We start from the raw sequence: 17258 nt of genomic DNA, 5'->3' as shown, positions 1-17258 counted from the left end.
ATTCTGATTAAATTCAATCACGACAGAAAGGGATGAGCGCCATTTTAGATTCACTCAGCCTTCTGACATTGCGTAAAATAATGAGCGAATCGAAAGTATGAATAAGAGAGGAGATTGGTTGCTTATCGCTTGAGAGATATCTGCGTCATGCATGATGATGAAATTGTTGCAGACAGATAGCACAGCATTTGAGACCAATTCACTCTAAATAAATAGGGTCATTTTACTATCAAATCAGATGAGCTAAGGTAATAGATCGAACAATAAAAAGCAACACCACGCAACAACAACAACAACAACAACAACAACGACAACAACAACAACAACAACAACAACAACAACAACAGTAACAATAATAAACACACTAACAGCACACAACAGAACAGAAAGAGACAAAATGATCCAGAGGCCAGCACTTAGCGTGGTCGGTTAGCCGTTACAATGAAAAGAGTACACCTGAGTACGAGACGTTGTGAAATTGCCCGGGCCACCTGGTGCAGGTCCGTAGCTTCTGCCTTGCAGCTTCGGACCAGTGAGCGGTTTGATATGAAAGATATTATCATATTACGTAAACAGATATGCATAGCAATTTATAATTGTGTTCGCTTGGCGGGACTAGTACTACTAGATGATACTAAAATCTGTGGAGATGTAAATATATAAAAGGGCTGGCAGCAACACAGCAACACAGCAGCACAGCAGCACAGCGACGTGGAAACACAGCAACAAAAATGGTCGCTTAATTGCTCTCGGCAAGACTTTTGTAAATTTTAAAATGAGAAAAGATAAGATTCGGTTGATTGTTAAAATGAAAGCAAGGAAGCACGAGCAAACTAGAAGGGTCACTGCATGCAGAGTGTATAAAGTTCAAGGAAGTAATGCGAGCACACGCAAGAGAGCAAGAGAGTAAGAGAGCAAAGTGGATGAGGATGGGTTTTTGTGCTCGAGTCCAGCAGCTTCTATTGACTGACAGTAACTACAAAGCTCTATTGACATCATGTTATTGGCTACATTCACCAAAAAAAGAAAAATCAAAAAGATAAACAGATGAAAACCAGACAAAAGACAGAGAGTAAAAAAAAAAGACTAGAGCAGAAGAATACTAGCGTACGGTTGAGATCAGCAAGGCACCGCGCAACGCACACGACGTTTAATCTAGGAACCGCGCTAGCCAAGGCGAAAGGCGGAGCCGACTGTTGTGCGTCGAGACGGGTGAAGAGTGTAATCAATAGTGGTGATTAGCAGATGACTGGAATTGACCTGAATACTGTCGTGAGACTGATAATTAATATTATGAGAACGTGCTGCGGATTGGATTGAAAAGATCGTAGAGTACGAACAGCAAAAAGTGAAGCGAACCGAGCCAAGCCAAGCAGAGCGGCTACAATTATGCAACTTCTTTCCTGCAATCGATAAATAAGGAACTAGAATGTATTGATACGGTTAGAGCAGGAATCTCACCGAGATGCCGGGTCGGAAGGTTGCCGAGAAACAAGGTGACTTGTCAACACTTGTCAACATTCGTCGACACTTGTCAGCAGCTCTAGTCTACATTCTCCGAATAGCGCCGACCGGTCGATGATCTAGCGACAATTGTTAATACTTTCACCTGTTTGGAAAGTAAAATATTAATCGTTCAGAAATATGACAGCACGGCAACAAAGCAGGGGCCAAGACCCGGAGACAACCACTCCTTCATCGGTATCTTTGCCTGATTGAGAATTCTTCTGCTTAATCCAGACTAGAGAAGTCGTAGTTTGAGTTTTGTGGGTTCCTAATACAGACTGAGAGTTATTGTATGCCCTCGATACGGACTTTTTTTTTTTTTTTTTTTTTTTTGGTCGCTCTGTCTCTACGGTTTTGAGGGGGAGTACAGCTCCAGCAGCACGAACATTAAGAGTCAAGCTTCGTTTAGGCGGCAGCCGTGCTGCCACAATGATATCATGCACTACTCACTGCTGCGACTGCTGCGACTGCTGTATAACACCTCATAATCTGTCAGCGTCTACAGTACATCCTATGCAGCCAGTGTCGAGCACTAAGAATCAGTAAAAACAGTCACGTGACGTACAAACACCTCGTACAAGTGCTGTCAAGATCGCCGCACCAGTGTGTGCAGGCCTTGTGTAAACGGCTGGAGCGCTATACCAAGTACGGACTAGCGCTGAGCGGCTGCTGAGTCTCCTACCAGTCTCCTACCGCGCTGTCTGCGCCTGGATTTGGATCAGAGCATTTTCCAGAAGAATATCGCGAGAACACCATTGGTGCTGCGACTTCTTACACGCAAATATTATCGCGGACTGCGACTGGTGAGCGTGCAGAATGGGAATAGATATTTGGCAGGTACGAACCGGGCGCGTACCGGTACCGCAAAGGCCAGGGCTAGGGCTATCATGTGCCGACATATGTGTGTCCTCTCTGTCATCCATTCACATTGGCGTGACACTGGAGGCCAGATCAGCCCTAGCCCCTGGTGCCGCACTGCGCACCGCTGCCGCCGTGTGCGCTACTTCTTCCCTACGCCGCCATCCTCTTCCTTCCGTTCTTCCTCGCCCACGTTGCCCACGCGTACTTATCAATCACAGCGCTGCTCTTTCGCATCAACTCCGCGTCGGGATCATCAGCCCTTACAAATATTCACCGACCCCCGCCGGCCTCAGTGCCCCGCTCTATCTACTGCCTCGCCGCTGCTGATTACTTGTTATCAAGTTTTTCACGCCCGGATCCTTCTTCTTTTCCTCTTCCTCCTCCTCTTCTGTCGCTCGTTTTTTCAGACTCTCTGCTCCTGGTCGCGCATCATCTTTTTCTACCTTTTCTACCACGTTCGCCTGCGTCAGTTTCGCCGTCGTCGTGCATCATATTCTCGCTATCAACTCACATCCACACACAACCATGCCGTCAATAAATCGTGCATTCGCCCTCCTCCTCCTCCTATCATATGCTATTGTGCTCTGTGCCGCAGTTTCAGATGCTCCTTGTGCGTATTCTCCTTGTTTTTCTCTTTTGATTTGCTGGGTTCTCTCGCTGTTTGCACTTTTCTCGTCGTCTTGTTTTTCTTGCACTAGTGCACGTCACCACAGGGGTTTTCCAAACCCGTGCAGCCAACCGCTTTCGTTTTACTGCCAGCCTCGGATCTCGACCTCTTCACACAGCTCATTTCTCTCATTTTTTTCCTAATATTCTCAGCAATTTCTTTTTCTTTCATTTTTTTACTCAATTTATCTTTCAATTTTTTTTGTTGATAGGTCTGAAGAAAAAAAAAAAAAAAAGAGGGTCTTGTGTTGTGTGCTCGGGTCGAGCCGATAGCAACATTCCAATCAACATCTTTAACTGCTAATGCCAAGTCTGGCAGTTTTAGGCAGTAATGGTTTTATCGATATTAATCGTTTCCTCAAATTTGTGAAAGACGTGCAAACGGCGAGATTGTCCATTAAAAGCTGGCAAAAAAAAAAGTTAAAAAAAAACTAGACTGCTGACTGTTTCTTAATATAGCTTGTTTCCGACCCTGTCTAGATAACACAAAGATTATATCTTCGTGTAGCAGAGACGACACTGAATGTTATTGCCGCGACGAGTCATATCAGTCTGCTCTGTATGGCTGCTTATATTCACAATGTACAACTAAAGAGCTGCCGTTTGCTCAAAATTTAGCCACCTCGCAGTGCGTCAGATTCAACGTGCAGCCTGGCGCAAACCCGCATCTAGCCAAGCGACTCGACATTCACAACTACAAGCGCGACGGATTCTCGTCCGGATACTCGCTGTCCTCTACGCGATTATCTTCTGGCGGGATATTCTCGTCGGGTTATGCGTATCCAGCATCGGCAAGCTTATCAAGCTCTGTTGCCTCGTCTTCGATTGCATACACGCCAGCACCGGCTGGGGCCAAGTATATTGTTGCGCAGATGAAGTCTGCCGGCATGAACGAGTGCGGACAATCGTGTTTTTATTCAAAGCTGCTGGTGGCTGGCTGCGATCCTAATGATCTCGGCTGCATTTGCTCGGCCGCCTACTTCAACGCCGTCACTGACTGCCTTGTTGATAATTGCTATGATCAGATTCCATTGGCTTTCAAGACGAGACTGGATATTTGCTCGACGCAGCAACAAATCTATTAAATTTTCACAGCATTTTATATGGTTCTCCTTCTACATAAATTATCCATCTTTTTTTGTTCACAAAAGAAAAGATTGATATATATAATTTTTTTGCTTCAGCAAGAGTATGTAATGCTGTGTCATTTGCACCTGCAGGTGAAAAGACTCGTGCAAGAATATTGCTCAAAATGTGGAATTGTTGCTTCAATAGAGCGAATCTCAGGAGATTTGCAATCTTGTGTTATTTTCATTTTTTTTTTCTAATTTTTTTTGCTTTATACCTAGTGGGTTTTATCCTTTTATCTCTTTTCACCGATCCTCCCTACCTACATGAGACTAGGTTCAGTCTTTTTTTCAGTGTAATATTCTTTGCAATGTATCTAATGTGTATGTCATTTTTTTTTTTTCCACCATTTTATCAATCTATCCTCTTTTATCCATAGTTGCTCGTGCGCACTTTGTGTTTCTGGTTTGCTTCTCTTTTTTTTTTACGTGCCTTGCGTGGGCAAGATGAATGATCAGAGGGCAGATGTGTGTGTGTGAAGGAAGGCAAGAGTATAATTTGAATCTTCTATCTTTTTTTTTGGTCTTTTTTTGTGGGTGGTGCTGGACTGGAACGGACTGGACTTGACTGGACTATATGGGAAGGTCTTGGAAGGAGAAAGAGTGAGAGAGCGAAAGAAAGAGTGTGTGAAAGAGTATGTTCTATTAAGTTTTGTTATTTATCGGTGTTTAGTCTTTTGAAATGTATTTTTCTGAACTTACAATAAGTGAAGATGTAGATGTTGTAGGGTAAGACAGAAGAGAATATCAGTGAATATAAACAGTGCCACCTTTGAGTAGGAGAGTGGATACTTATTGCGAGAGAGAAATGGAAGGGAAGTAATTTTTTAATTTTCTAAAATAGAATTGCCTAAGGATAAAGAAATAAGAAATGGATTAGTTTTGTTTATTGCAGCCATTTGAGCAAGCATTTGTAGAGATTGCTTGCCTTTTGCAAAGGATTGTAGATACAGAGAAAAAAAAATTGAAAGAAGAATTGAAGCAGATTCAAACAATGTCATATTATCGTATCGTATGTGATAAATTTCTGCTGGATACAAATACAGATCTACTCAATCGTCCTCATTGACTTACTAAGAAGAACTGCATCGACAAAAAACATGGACTTGATTCGCAATTGCACACTTCTTCGGACTAAGTTGAATAAATAGAAAACAAGAGTAAATAAGAGGCTTGGTATTGTGAATGTAGATGACGTAATTAGAAGACCGAAAATAAAAAAAACGTGGGTGTGAAATTTATCACAATGATCAGCGATATTTCTGCACTCCTCAAAAAGTTCAAATATTTTGTGTATAAACTGTTTAACTATACAGAACACAGTTCCTGTAAATTCTATGTATAATAGTATATCAAAAGACGTATTTGCAAATTTGAGACTTTGATGTGTGTGGTGGTGGGGGGTGTAGTTTAAAGTATGACTGGAGTCAATAAAACAGAGTGCACACATCATCTCATCTCATCTCATTTCGCTTGATGAAACTTCCCGCTTCAACTATAATCGAAAAAAGAAGCAAACTTAACATCACTGTTAGTATTACAAAATAAATTCAAATGGCAAAAAAAAGTTTCGATAGATAAAGTAGTGTTTTCGCAAATCCGTATTATGTTCAGCGGGTTCTTTACCGCGATGAGTTTATTTCAGTTTGCCGCGTGAACTGTTCGTTCTAAACGCGCGTATATAGTACTGTAGTAGATACTGTTCAGCTCTTGTGATTATATCGTAATCTTAATCTTCACGTGGCAATTCGGGTTGACTTGATTGCTGTACTATCGTGCAAGAGCATGGGATTGAACATAGTAAAGGATAGAGGAACAGAAGATTAGGAGAATTAAGAAGGATGAATAATAAAGACATGACGGAGACAGAAGAATAATTGAATTTAACATCATCACGTGAATCAAATAGACTGAGCGACATAGATTTGGCAAAAACAAAAAAAAAATTTCAAATTTAAAGCAGTCAAAGTAAAGCGGATCCATTTAAACAAAAATCCCTTCTGTTCTAGCATCCTGGGATCAGATTTTTCTATTTATAAAAAGAAGCCGAGATAAAGAAGCCAAGATGCCGGATTTGGGCTTAGACCCACCCAAAAGGAGTCAAAGCAAAAGCCTAGTCTGCACTTGAATGAAATGCCGTATACGTCCTCGTCAACGTATCAGTACTCTCTGCTTTTTTTTTAGACAGTTTTTCGTATTTTTTGTTTTATCAGACGTCACTCAAAAAGAAATCGAGCAGCCTTCGTTTTAAACCACGACAAACACGACAAACACGACAAAATACAACGTCCTGGAATCCGCCTTATTTACATCTTACTTGGCGCCCCACCGCCCAATATACTAAACTCCCGTAAAAGTAATAAAGTACATCAAAGCACTACCAGACAAAAGATTACCGTCATTTGTTGCTCATGGTGTTGCGCAGTCTTATTGCGAGCGGGCTTCTTATCTGCTGCTGTTGCTGCAGCAGATGATGTAAGGTAGGTTGCTTTTTGGCTGCAGCGTTGCGCAGCACGAGGATTTGGAAAATCACATTTTAGTGAAAAACTAATTTTGAAAATGTGTAAAAGTTTCAGAAATGCAGCTTAGATCACGGATGAGTAACGTGTGACGTGAGCAGTGTGAGATATCAACTTATATAACTCAGATAGTAGTGATTAGTCATATAAATAATTCATTGGGGACAGGTGGTGGGCGGATTGGGGCTGGAGTAGTGGCTTTAATCCTGTGGCTATGCATCAATCGGTTCCCCACCCCCTCCAACAAACAAAAAATCAGTTTATTGCTGCGTCGGACCATCTTTCTTCTCTCTTTCTATCTCCTCTTCTCCTGCTGCCTATCTTTGTGTCTTTTTCCTTTTCCTTTTTCTTTTTCTTTTTCTTTTCCTTTATCTTCTGTCTTCTATTGGTAATATAGAATATCTTAAATTCTTGCCATTTTATTCTCCATTGGATTTCTTTTCTCTCAATGGCATCTCTCTCCTCGGCTCTACGCCTCTCGCGGTTCGGCTCGCTGGCTTCCCGACGCCCCGCCTTTTCCCTGACCGCTAAAGCAGGGTTCAAAACTGATGCCTCTCAGCAGCTGGCCGCAGTAGCTGTGCCTGAAGATCACCAGTCTCACGTCGACCCTCTTGCCTTTGACAAGCAAGACGAATCTGTACTCGAGCGCGCATTGAAGGCCTCCGGCCCGCGAAACACCTGGACCAGAGAAGAGATTCAGCAGATTTATGAGACCCCGTTGATGGATCTTGTCTATCATGCAGTAAGCAAATTTTTCTTTTTCTCGTGTAGTCTAGTTTTGGGAAACTAATTTGATTTCAAGAGCACTGTCCACCGCAAATTCAACGACCCGTCAAAAGTCCAGCTGTGCACGCTCCTCAGCATCAAAACTGGAGGCTGCACAGAAGATTGCTCGTACTGTGCCCAATCGTCGCGCCACAAAACCGGTCTCAAAGCCTCGAAGCTCGTCACTCTCGGCAGCGTTTTGCGCGCCGCCCGCGAGGCGCGTGATAATGGATCCACGCGGTTCTGCATGGGCGCCGCCTGGAGAGATATGCATGGTCGCAAGTCCAACCTGCGCGATATCAAGGAGATGATCAAGGAAGTTCGCGGTATGGGAATGGAAGTGTGCGTTACGCTCGGTATGGTTACCGACGCACAGGCGCGCGAGCTCAAGGACGCTGGTCTGACGGCCTATAACCATAACGTCGACACATCGCGCGAGTTTTATCCTAGCGTAATCACCACTCGCTCATACGACGAACGTCTCAATACGATTTCCAACGTCGATCAGGCTGGTCTCAGTGTATGCTCAGGTGGTATCCTCGGACTTGGCGAGCAGAAAGAAGACCACATCGGCCTTATTTACACGCTTTCGACTCTTCCCAGTCACCCGGAGTCCGTACCAATCAACACTCTTGTACCAATTCCCGGAACCCCTTTAGGCGATAACAAGCCTATCGAATTCAAGTCCGTTCTCCGCACAATTGCGACCGCGCGCATTGTCATGCCGAAATCCGTAATCCGTCTAGCGGCTGGACGAATTACTCTCGACGACGAAAAACAGGGTTTATGTTTTATGGCAGGTGCTAATGCGATTTTTACCGGTGAGAAAATGTTGACTACTGATTGCACGGGATGGGATGAGGATAAGCGATTGCTGGATAGTTGGGGTCTCAGTCCGTTAAAGTCTTTTGAGAAGGATAATGCTAATCCTGAGATGACTGAAGATGCTGAAGAGAAGCAGCAGAGTGCGCTTTTCGGCACAGAACGCAAGTTTGAGAGTATTCCAAAGGTTTAAAGGTTTTTCTTTATTTTTTTTTCTTTTTACAATAGGTTTGCTTTGTCTTTTACTTGCATCTTTTTTGTTTAGTAGCTTGATTGTTTTATTTTATAGTTGTCGGATTGGACAGTTTCTTTTCATAATTAGAAGTTTCTGTATAGAATGGAATTACAACATATTCATCATAAACTAAAAACACCTCTGAGAAGTAAAAAAAATTTCAAAACCTACCTAAGACAACAATTTATCCGCATCAGAAACCAAACACATTGGCACTCTCGCACCAAACAACTCAACTCCCTCTTTCCTCAGCAAATCAACCACAAACCCGACACATTCTTTCTCACAGTCACAGGGCAATCTCGCAACCAAAAACGTTAATTTCCAAATAATTTTCGCGAGAATGTACGCTGCCTTGCCGTTTCTTTCATGGATTTCAAAGAGGAATTCTGTAATTGAGGATGGAGACCGAAGTAAGCGGTATGATCCGGCGTCTAAAATTTGGAGGGCTAAAAAGAGTTGTTTCATACTGAATTTGAATATTTTTTTTTAATTAGTATGCGGCTGTAAATAAAAGGAAGAAAAAAATAAACCCACATTAGTCCTATGAGAATAGGAAGAATGAAGAACGGAAGAATCCACGCAAAAGTAGACAGATGTGAAGGTTTGCTGCTGCTGAGGATATACACAGATGATGTGTTATTGGCATCGCTTTGATTAGGTATTTCAATCTTTTCATGTGATGCAGAAACAGAAACAGTTATGGTATCAGTCTCAAACTCGGTCTCTCTTTCAAATTCAACGGCTTTCACGGTTTCATCAGATCTGACGGCTTTAGGCTCAACAATTTCAAATCTGACATTCTTTGACTGGTTGAGAGAGTCATGGTCGACAGTTGCAAGCTTAACAGTTTCAGAATTGATGATGTCAGAATTGATAATTTCAGAATTGACAACCTCAGAATTGATCCCAGACTCACTCTTTAAAGCACACTCGTCATCCTCTTCTTTTCGAAAAACTTCTCCCCGTTTAATAACTCTTCCTCTTGCAACGCCATACCTGGCCTGCAATACCTGCCACTCCTCCGCAATCCCGAGATAGGCATCATACACCATCTGCGGTCTCTCAGCCACCTCTTTCTTAGCACGCGCCAAAATGATTTCATCAGCCGTCTTTAAGATCTCGGATTTTCTCATTCCTTTATGAGTGGTTGTTGCGAAATACTCCGCAGCATGATGATGATAAATATTAGAGGCGAGGTTCGCTAAAACGTGTTTTAGTTTCGCGCGTTGTGGTGGAGAAAAGATGTTGTACAAAACATCGTAAAAGATATCATCTGATTCAGTGTAGAGAGTCTTCGGTTTCTGTAGAATCGGTTGAGAGGCAGGTAGAGGGTCTGCGGAAGTTTGAGTACTCTGAAAGCGCTCTTGACGATCCGCCTCCGATTGAGAAACAATCTCAATCTTCTTCTCAGCCTGTTCAACCACTGGTAGGCTCATATTACTCCCTTCTTCTTGGTTGCAACTATTTTTGCTCGGCAAATCATATAAATCGAGAAATACAGTTTGCTGTATATTCGCTGTCGGTGTAATTGGCTCGTAGCTTTGCTGATATCTCGACGCTACCTCGTCCATGATCTGCACGTCGCAAAATTCAATTTTAGCAGCTGGCACTTTGGATCGTTGAGGCTACAACAAAAAATTGTTAGCGATAGTTTTTTTCTCTTGTCGCAAGAAAAAAAGGGTACAGGCATACGTACACTCTCAGAAGGATGAGTTGAGTAGTTATTCCGCTTCCGGCGCGCAGCTTTAGAATTCGTTGATCTAAGTGATAATATCCCATCAACATCCCCTTCCAAAGATCGCGAAGAGCTATGATTTTGTATATGTTGCGATTCAGCAGGTGGAGGTTTGCGGTCCTTGACTGTTTTATGAGTCGGAGATATCTTCTGTGTATATGCTTGTATATCAATCTCATTTGTTTGCTGCTCGATTTTGCTGGGTGGTTCTGTGTCTTTATAAGGAACAGCGATAGCGGCACTCCTCTCAAGATCATGTGATTCACCATCGTCGACAGCTATAAGCGAGAGAGACGATTGAAATGTTGGAGCAGCGGAGTTGGAATGCTTACTGATACCTTTCTTCTTGACAGTTTTCCTCATAGAAAGAAGATCGTCAATGTCGTCACCTAATGCTTTTGGAGTTTCTTGTAATGGCACCATAGATGCAACAACCGAACTTGCACCGACTGCAAGAGTAGCGGGAGGATGCCCATTTGCTTGCGGCGTCACAGGAGCTAAAACTTTCTTGGAATGAAAATTATCAGTGTCATCGTCATGCATTTTACTAGATCGCCGGGCTGCTGAATTCGTACAGGAAGCTACAGATCCTGTAATAGTGGCAGAAGGAAGTAGAGCTGCAGGCGGCAGTGCAGATGCTACAACTTTCTTCATATAAAGTAGATCATCAATATTATCACCAAGTGCTTTTTGCTGTACTGCAGCGACAACTGGTGTCAAACGCGGCAAAGTAGCAGAAGCGGGCGGAAGTATATAACCCGACGGCGGCACAGGTGCTGTTGACTTTTTCATAGCGAGAAGGTCATCAATATTATCACCTAGTGCTCTTTCCTTTTGCTCCACTGGCATCGCTGAAGTAACCGAATTCGATTGAGGCAGAGTAGACTCCGTAATTATCAATGGAATTGTAATAGATACCTGCGCCGGGACGGAACTTCTTGATTTCTTCATCGAGAGAAGTCCATCAATATCATCGCCTAGAGCTGTTTGTTTTTGCTTTACCGGCGTTATACAAGTAATCGGATTCGCGGGAGGAGTACTAACGTATGCAGGCACAATATTTGTTCTTGATGACTGTTTCAAAGTCAATATATTTTCAAAATCATCGCCAAATCCCTTATCTTTGGCAGAATCAGCTGTTGCTTTAGAAAATTTTTGATCAACACTATCGCCATCGGACGACATTGTGCTTGAACGTTGAGAGGGAGGCGGCAAGAAAGAGTCAGAGCGTTTGGGAGAATTTGAAAATCTGCTCTTGTCTAGAGTAACTAATTGCTGTGTACTCTCTGAAGCACAATCAATTTTTTTTTGCCGGCTGATTGCTAATATATCATCCATATCATCTCCCAAAGCCTTGTCTGTATCTTGAATAGACTTTGAAGATCTTGACACAGGACTGCGATTAATGAACGCCGACGAGACAACCTCTTTTCCCCGAGAAGCAAACACCTTCTTTTGCAATCTCACTAAAATATCATCCATATCGTCTCCTAAGGCTTTGTCAGGTCTGCTACCAAACGAAGATGTAGATGCCGGGCGACGAATATGAGCAGTTGGAACTAGCATTATAGGAGACTGTGCCTGAGATACAGATTTGCGTTGCTGTTGAATTGCAATTGAGCGGGAAAGTATATCGCCCATATCGTCTCCAAATGCTCTTTCATTTCTTACGCTTGCTCTGGGAGGTGTGGTGGGAGATGCCGATTGCGAGAGGGAGATTGAAGGTATTGGAAAGACTGAGAGCGGCGGGGTTTGCACATCTGGGAAGCTAATGGCACCGATACCGTAGCGAGAGCGCCGTTTCTGGGCAGCAACTAGAAGAAGATCATCCATATCGTCGCCAAGAGTTTTTTGAGAACTTGGAGAGAAAGAGAAGGTAGACATGGCGTTGAATTCAGTTTAGTAGAAGGGAATCAAGCATTAAAATAAAAGTAATCAAGTGTCAAATGAATTGCAAGACGTGACAGTCGATATCAAAAAGGAAAGAGGGCAAAATGTTCCGGCTGAATTGTGTTTGTCGCGATTTGGAAACTGACTGACTGATGGAATACGCCGTAAAAATGCATATATCTCATATCAACACGCACATCAGTACAAACAGCAGTTCAGATAATGATAGATCAATATTGATAGATCTGAAAACAATTCAGTAGATAGTTGTCGTGTAAAATAGCAATATAACACTCAGACAATTGTTTACCGAATGCTTCAGGTCAAATTGGTAGCCGCGCCAGCAGTGGCTTATTACAACCTCGCTCTTCAGATCTCGAGGCTATATTCGCGTGCAACAATACCCAACAGCACGACATCTCCTCTTTCAAGTCTTAACCAGACTAGCTTAACGAATACCAATGCCAGTTGGTATACCAAACGATGACCTCAAAGCAATCCCCGGCAACATTCTCGACACCATCCCCACAAAATAGCCTTCTCTCTCCAGCAGTGCATCTCAATCCTCAAGCTTTCTCTCCAGTCACTTCCTCATCTACATCGACCGCTGCCAATACCGCAAATCTAATCCCTCCAGTCCCCAGTTCTCTACACTCCGTGTCGCCACGTAAAGCGGTGGACCCCGCACTTGCCCTCTCACCGAACGCCCTTGCGCTTGCGACTGAAGCAGCGGCAGCAGATAGTGGATACTTTGACAATCTGGTTGCCGTGAAGAACGGAGTTGTATCAGAAGTTAGTATACGCGCGTTTGATCTTTTAGAAGAAGGGAATACTTCGATGACTGAGAATGATACTCCGTTGAGTTTGGCTATGTTTGGCGCTGTCAAAGGAAAGAGGCACCCTCGGGTATTTTGATGTGTATATAAGTGTAATCTATCTGGAGTTCAGTTCTAGTTGAGTTAGAATATTTGGGGCAGCAGGCGTTTTTTTTCCAATAGCTTTTAAGAAAATATTCTACAGTTACAAATCAAAATTACGATCTAGAGCACCATGCATGTCTCTATAGCGTTTGAATAACATAATACTTGATGCCGAGAATTAGCAGTAAGCTCAAAATATATATATATAAATTAAGAAGCAAAAACAAAAACAAAACAAAAAATTACACAAGATGCGCGCGCCAAAAATATAAACATCCCATCAAATACCTCGCTGTATTCGCCTCAATCCTCTGTCAAGTAAATAAACTTGTATATGAATGCTTTGTCTCGTCTATCCGTCGTTCGTTAACATTTAGGCAGTTCCCTATATGACAAGCTCAGTTAACACTAACTTTGTAATTTTTACAATTCAAATATATCATATAAAACACACCTCCAAGAATTTATCGACAAAAGTCTTGCGAGCGTATCGCTCGGGATATTCTTCTTGCGCAAAATACTTGAATAGCTGCGCCTTCTGCTTCCAGAAGTTGACGGTTTCCTAGAGCCAAGTCAGTATAATTGATCTTATACTCTTAGAAAATAAAAAGAACTGCACCTGGTACTCCATATTTCCTTTTGCGATCAAGATGGAAATGACGGGCAGGCTGGTAACATATCTCTGACGCTCGAATTCCTGTCGTAGCTTCGATCTGCCAACTGCAAGTGGGATTTCAGCCTGGTAAAGACGGATAATACCAGGAACCTATAATGCAAAAATTTTATGTTAATCTCCTTCTTTCACGTAAATTGCCACGTCTCTTCGTAGTTGCAGTAAACCGTCGCGAATCGTTTCCGAATGTTTGACCAGCTTTTACTTCACTACAAATTCGTCTTTTGAATCAGAACTAGACGATACCTGTCTCAAAAACCGACGGTATAGATGAATAGTCGCAGTCCGCGACTCCGCCATGTCGGTGTATACCCTCGTAGTCACCGCGAGATTCGTCGGACGAATAGTCATGATGTATTTCTTAACTACGCGTTCACAAACACATTTTCTGTCAGTACTATATTGCAATATGATAGATTAGCCCGAGAACACATACAAGCGATTGAATTATTAGAAAGACGGCTGATGCTCAGAGCTTCGCTGTTTGAATCCGAGTTATTCAAGTGCTCTTGTCAACGAAATTTAGACGTCGCTAATTCGTCCAGCGACACCGGGAAACCATGTTAGCAGTTAATGATATTGTACCATTCAAACTACTCTGTCGGGGTTTAAACACAGCACCGAGGAAGAGCCGCACACTACCGGATATTTACGCAACAGTCGCAGCTTTTTGAAAGAGCATTTAGCAAGTCGAGCTGTATTTTTCGACGTTTTCGTATTTGACAATATGATCTCATCTTGCATGCTATTTCGTGAAATCCGCAGCTTGGCACACAGGGTCTCGGTATATGCTAGCGCTGGAGGCGGTATACGCCAAATATCCTCTGCCGCTGCGGAAGTTCCCCAAGAGCTCCAATATTTAAAATTCGACCCTCCCAGATTGAGCAGTGGAAAAAAGAGCGTTGCGCCAATGGTTGTATTACATGGCTTATTGGGCTCTAAGCAGAATAATCGGAGTGTTTGCAAGTTCGTTTTGTGGTGTGTTTTGGTTTAAGAGGAGTATCGCTAATTGGAGGTATGTAGACGGTTTGCAAAGGAGTTAGAGACAACTATTTATGCACTAGTATGTTATTGATTTGGAAGGGATAACTTCTACAAGATCATTCACTAAGCATTTCTTGAATAGGATCTTCGAAATCACGGAGACAGTCCTCATACACGCACGCACGACTACAAAAGCTTAGCACTTGATGTCGAACACTTTATCGACACACATATTAAGAGGCCATCGGTAGTATTAGGTCATTCTATGGGTGCAAAGACTGCAATGGCAGTATCGCTTCGTCGACCGGAATTAGTCGATACGGTGATCTCTGTTGACAACGCGCCTATTGATGCTAGGTTAAGTAGCGAGATCCCGGTTTATGTCCAGGCCTTGAGGACAGTCGATCGTATGGGTTTAAAATCAACCAAAGATGCATTTGAGGTTCTTGGAAAATACGAAAAGGTAAGTAATGGTCATTCTGAGACATAATGAGAAAAGAAATCTAAAACAGACTCAATCATTTAGAGCGCGGATATCCGACACTTTTTACTAACAAACGCAATCACGAAGCAAGACGGAACAGTAGGCTTCCGTGTACCTCTGGACATCATCTCTCGTGCATTAGATCACCTTGCTGAATTCCCATTCAACTCCGACAAAGTCCGTTTCTCCGGACCTACTCTCTTCGTCAGAGGCACGAAATCTAAATAGTGCGTGGAACTTTCAATTCGATCTTTTTTTTTTGAGATTGTGCACATCTAACTTTTTGAATTTTTAAAAGTGTTCCTGATGAGGCTATACCGACTATCGGTCGCTTTTTCCCTAAATTTGTACTCAAGGATGTGGATGCTGGTCACTGGTGTATGCGCTTGCTCTTGTTTTCTCCAATTAAATTGTCTTGGTAATGACAAGCTAACTTTTCTTGCTAGTGATTTCTGAAAAGACAAATGAATTTGTAGAAATAGTCGAGGACTTCCTTCTTGCAGAGTGAAATTACTGTTTATAGACATACACATCTCGCCACCGCTATAGATTCTACGTTACGAATAAAAAATGATATTTAGCAATTCATTAATCCAATTTTTATTAGACTTTTGAGGTCTCCATGTACACCAATAACATATACAATGTATCTTAACAAAATAATGCAAACATACACAAAAACTAATTTTGTTCTCTCACGCCAACTGTTTAAACCTCCTCAAGGACGGTCTCCTTGAACTCGCGCTCGACCTTCTTGCCAGACTCAGTGGTGCCAGAGCCCTCACCGTGAAGAGCGAGAAGAGCGCCAAGGTCAAACTTGGGCTGCTTCAGAAGTTTAACCTTGCGGATGTAGACGTTCTGGAGAGGGTAGATTCCGTGAGTGGCCTTCTCAATCTCCCGGCCAATAACCTCGGGGATGAGCTTGGCAGTGAGTTGAGCAAGGGTACCGCTTGAAGCCTGGCGAGTGATAATCTCAACCATCTTCTTTCTAATCTGACGGATCTGTGACGACTGAGCGTAAGTGGTCTTCTTAATCTGGTTGCTAGCACGCTTGGTGAACGCAATAGCGAAGAGGCGGACAAGGTAGTCATCAGTGGTCTTGATGGTAACGTTGGCCTCAATGAGAGTCTGCCACTTGCGAACAAGCGATCTCAACTTGTCAGAGGTGAAGTCAAGACCGTGGAAGTTGGTGAGAGCGTTCTTGCCTTGGACCTCGTCGACACGGAGCTTGACCTTGCGGAATGCATGGTCCTCAGTTCCACCCTGGAGGTCAGCAAGCGAGACCTCAAAGATACGTCCCTTGAGCGAGTCGGTAGCATTCTTGAGACCGGTGGTGCGGTTGACAAGAGTCTTTCCAACATCACGGTTCTCAAAGACGGTAGGAGCCTGTAAAAAATCGAGTTAGACTTCTTCTTTCGAACAAATTGATGAAAATCATTCGAATTTCCAAGGCATTGTAGACTCTAATTCGTACCTTCAAGTTGTACCAGTCCTTGCGCGAGAAGGGGTCGACGACTTTCTTCTTAATTCCCTTCTTTCCCTTACTCAATCTTTTGTTCTTTCCGACAGCTAGGAGATACAAGTTAGAAACTGAATTTAATATCGCATAGAATAGAATTATATTCAAGTATCACTGATACAGGATACATACCCATGGTGATCTACTTCAACGAGAGTTGGTTGTGCAAAGTGAAAGATGATAGACAGATCTGAAGCTGAGATGCTCAAAGCCAGCCGAAGGATGCGGGTCGGACGAGCGCGGCAAATGCGTGACTGCTATCAGATGTAGGTCTATACCCTACATTTGATTTCTACACGTGACTGTTACGAGCCGCACATTTTTAGTACGAGACCCAAATTGATGTCAGCATAGAGAAGATGGTCTGGGGCAGGACACCATTTTACAGATACCAGCCTTCCTCTTCTTCTCTTCTTTGCTTGTCCTATTCTTGGTCTGCTCCTTGCTTCTGCTATCTCAATTTCAGTAATGCACTGAGGAGGTTTTTTTTGCTGAACTAGTCCGGTGTAATCATTCCGCCGCAGGCAATCGAAAAAACTATCTCTGTCG

General features: G+C 43.0%; 6 protein-coding genes across 6 annotated transcripts; 3 read left to right on the top strand and 3 right to left on the bottom strand.

Annotated features, from left to right (window-relative positions):
* Positions 1 to 2793: 2793 nt before the first annotated feature.
* On the top strand, positions 2794 to 4202 carry V2V93DRAFT_79185 (uncharacterized protein). The gene is made up of 2 exons (XM_066912792.1): positions 2794 to 2977; positions 3493 to 4202. Exons 1-2 carry the CDS (start codon positions 2893 to 2895, stop codon positions 4116 to 4118), a joined length of 711 nt encoding a protein of 236 aa, XP_066763809.1. The 5' UTR covers positions 2794 to 2892; the 3' UTR covers positions 4119 to 4202.
* Positions 4203 to 6898: 2696 nt separating this feature from the next.
* On the top strand, positions 6899 to 8712 carry V2V93DRAFT_79255 (uncharacterized protein). Its single transcript, XM_066912793.1, has 2 exons — positions 6899 to 7421; positions 7482 to 8712. Exons 1-2 carry the CDS (start codon positions 7128 to 7130, stop codon positions 8457 to 8459), a joined length of 1272 nt encoding a protein of 423 aa, XP_066763808.1. The 5' UTR covers positions 6899 to 7127; the 3' UTR covers positions 8460 to 8712.
* On the bottom strand, positions 8673 to 12123 carry V2V93DRAFT_382257 (uncharacterized protein; the record flags this gene model as incomplete). The annotated part of the gene is made up of 3 exons (XM_066912147.1): positions 8673 to 8970; positions 9039 to 10129; positions 10201 to 12123. 3 exons carry the CDS (start codon positions 12121 to 12123, stop codon positions 8673 to 8675), a joined length of 3312 nt encoding a protein of 1103 aa, XP_066763807.1.
* A 1111-nt stretch (positions 12124 to 13234) lies between these two features.
* On the bottom strand, positions 13235 to 14231 carry V2V93DRAFT_374644 (NADH dehydrogenase, alpha subcomplex, subunit 6). Its single transcript, XM_066911292.1, has 5 exons — positions 14159 to 14231; positions 13969 to 14087; positions 13669 to 13815; positions 13504 to 13611; positions 13235 to 13434 (listed from the first exon to the last, which is right to left on the bottom strand). Exons 2-5 carry the CDS (start codon positions 14071 to 14073, stop codon positions 13423 to 13425), a joined length of 372 nt encoding a protein of 123 aa, XP_066763806.1. The 5' UTR covers positions 14074 to 14087; positions 14159 to 14231; the 3' UTR covers positions 13235 to 13422.
* A 141-nt stretch (positions 14232 to 14372) lies between these two features.
* Positions 14373 to 15837, top strand: V2V93DRAFT_374643 (Alpha/Beta hydrolase protein). The gene is made up of 6 exons (XM_066911291.1): positions 14373 to 14688; positions 14746 to 14785; positions 14849 to 15169; positions 15233 to 15417; positions 15489 to 15568; positions 15637 to 15837. Exons 1-6 carry the CDS (start codon positions 14450 to 14452, stop codon positions 15696 to 15698), a joined length of 927 nt encoding a protein of 308 aa, XP_066763805.1. The 5' UTR covers positions 14373 to 14449; the 3' UTR covers positions 15699 to 15837.
* On the bottom strand, positions 15767 to 16890 carry V2V93DRAFT_374642 (40S ribosomal protein eS1). The gene is made up of 3 exons (XM_066911290.1): positions 16842 to 16890; positions 16665 to 16759; positions 15767 to 16576 (listed from the first exon to the last, which is right to left on the bottom strand). The coding sequence occupies exons 1-3, from the start codon at positions 16843 to 16845 to the stop codon at positions 15899 to 15901; spliced, it is 777 nt and encodes a 258-aa protein (XP_066763804.1). The 5' UTR covers positions 16846 to 16890; the 3' UTR covers positions 15767 to 15898.
* Positions 16891 to 17258: the final 368 nt, after the last annotated feature.

Source organism: Kockiozyma suomiensis (assembly GCF_038497685.1).
Source record: "Kockiozyma suomiensis strain NRRL Y-17356 unplaced genomic scaffold V2V93scaffold_14, whole genome shotgun sequence".
NCBI classification, from domain to species: domain Eukaryota; kingdom Fungi; phylum Ascomycota; class Lipomycetes; order Lipomycetales; family Lipomycetaceae; genus Kockiozyma; species Kockiozyma suomiensis.
This window is presented reverse-complemented; position numbering and strand designations above follow the sequence as displayed.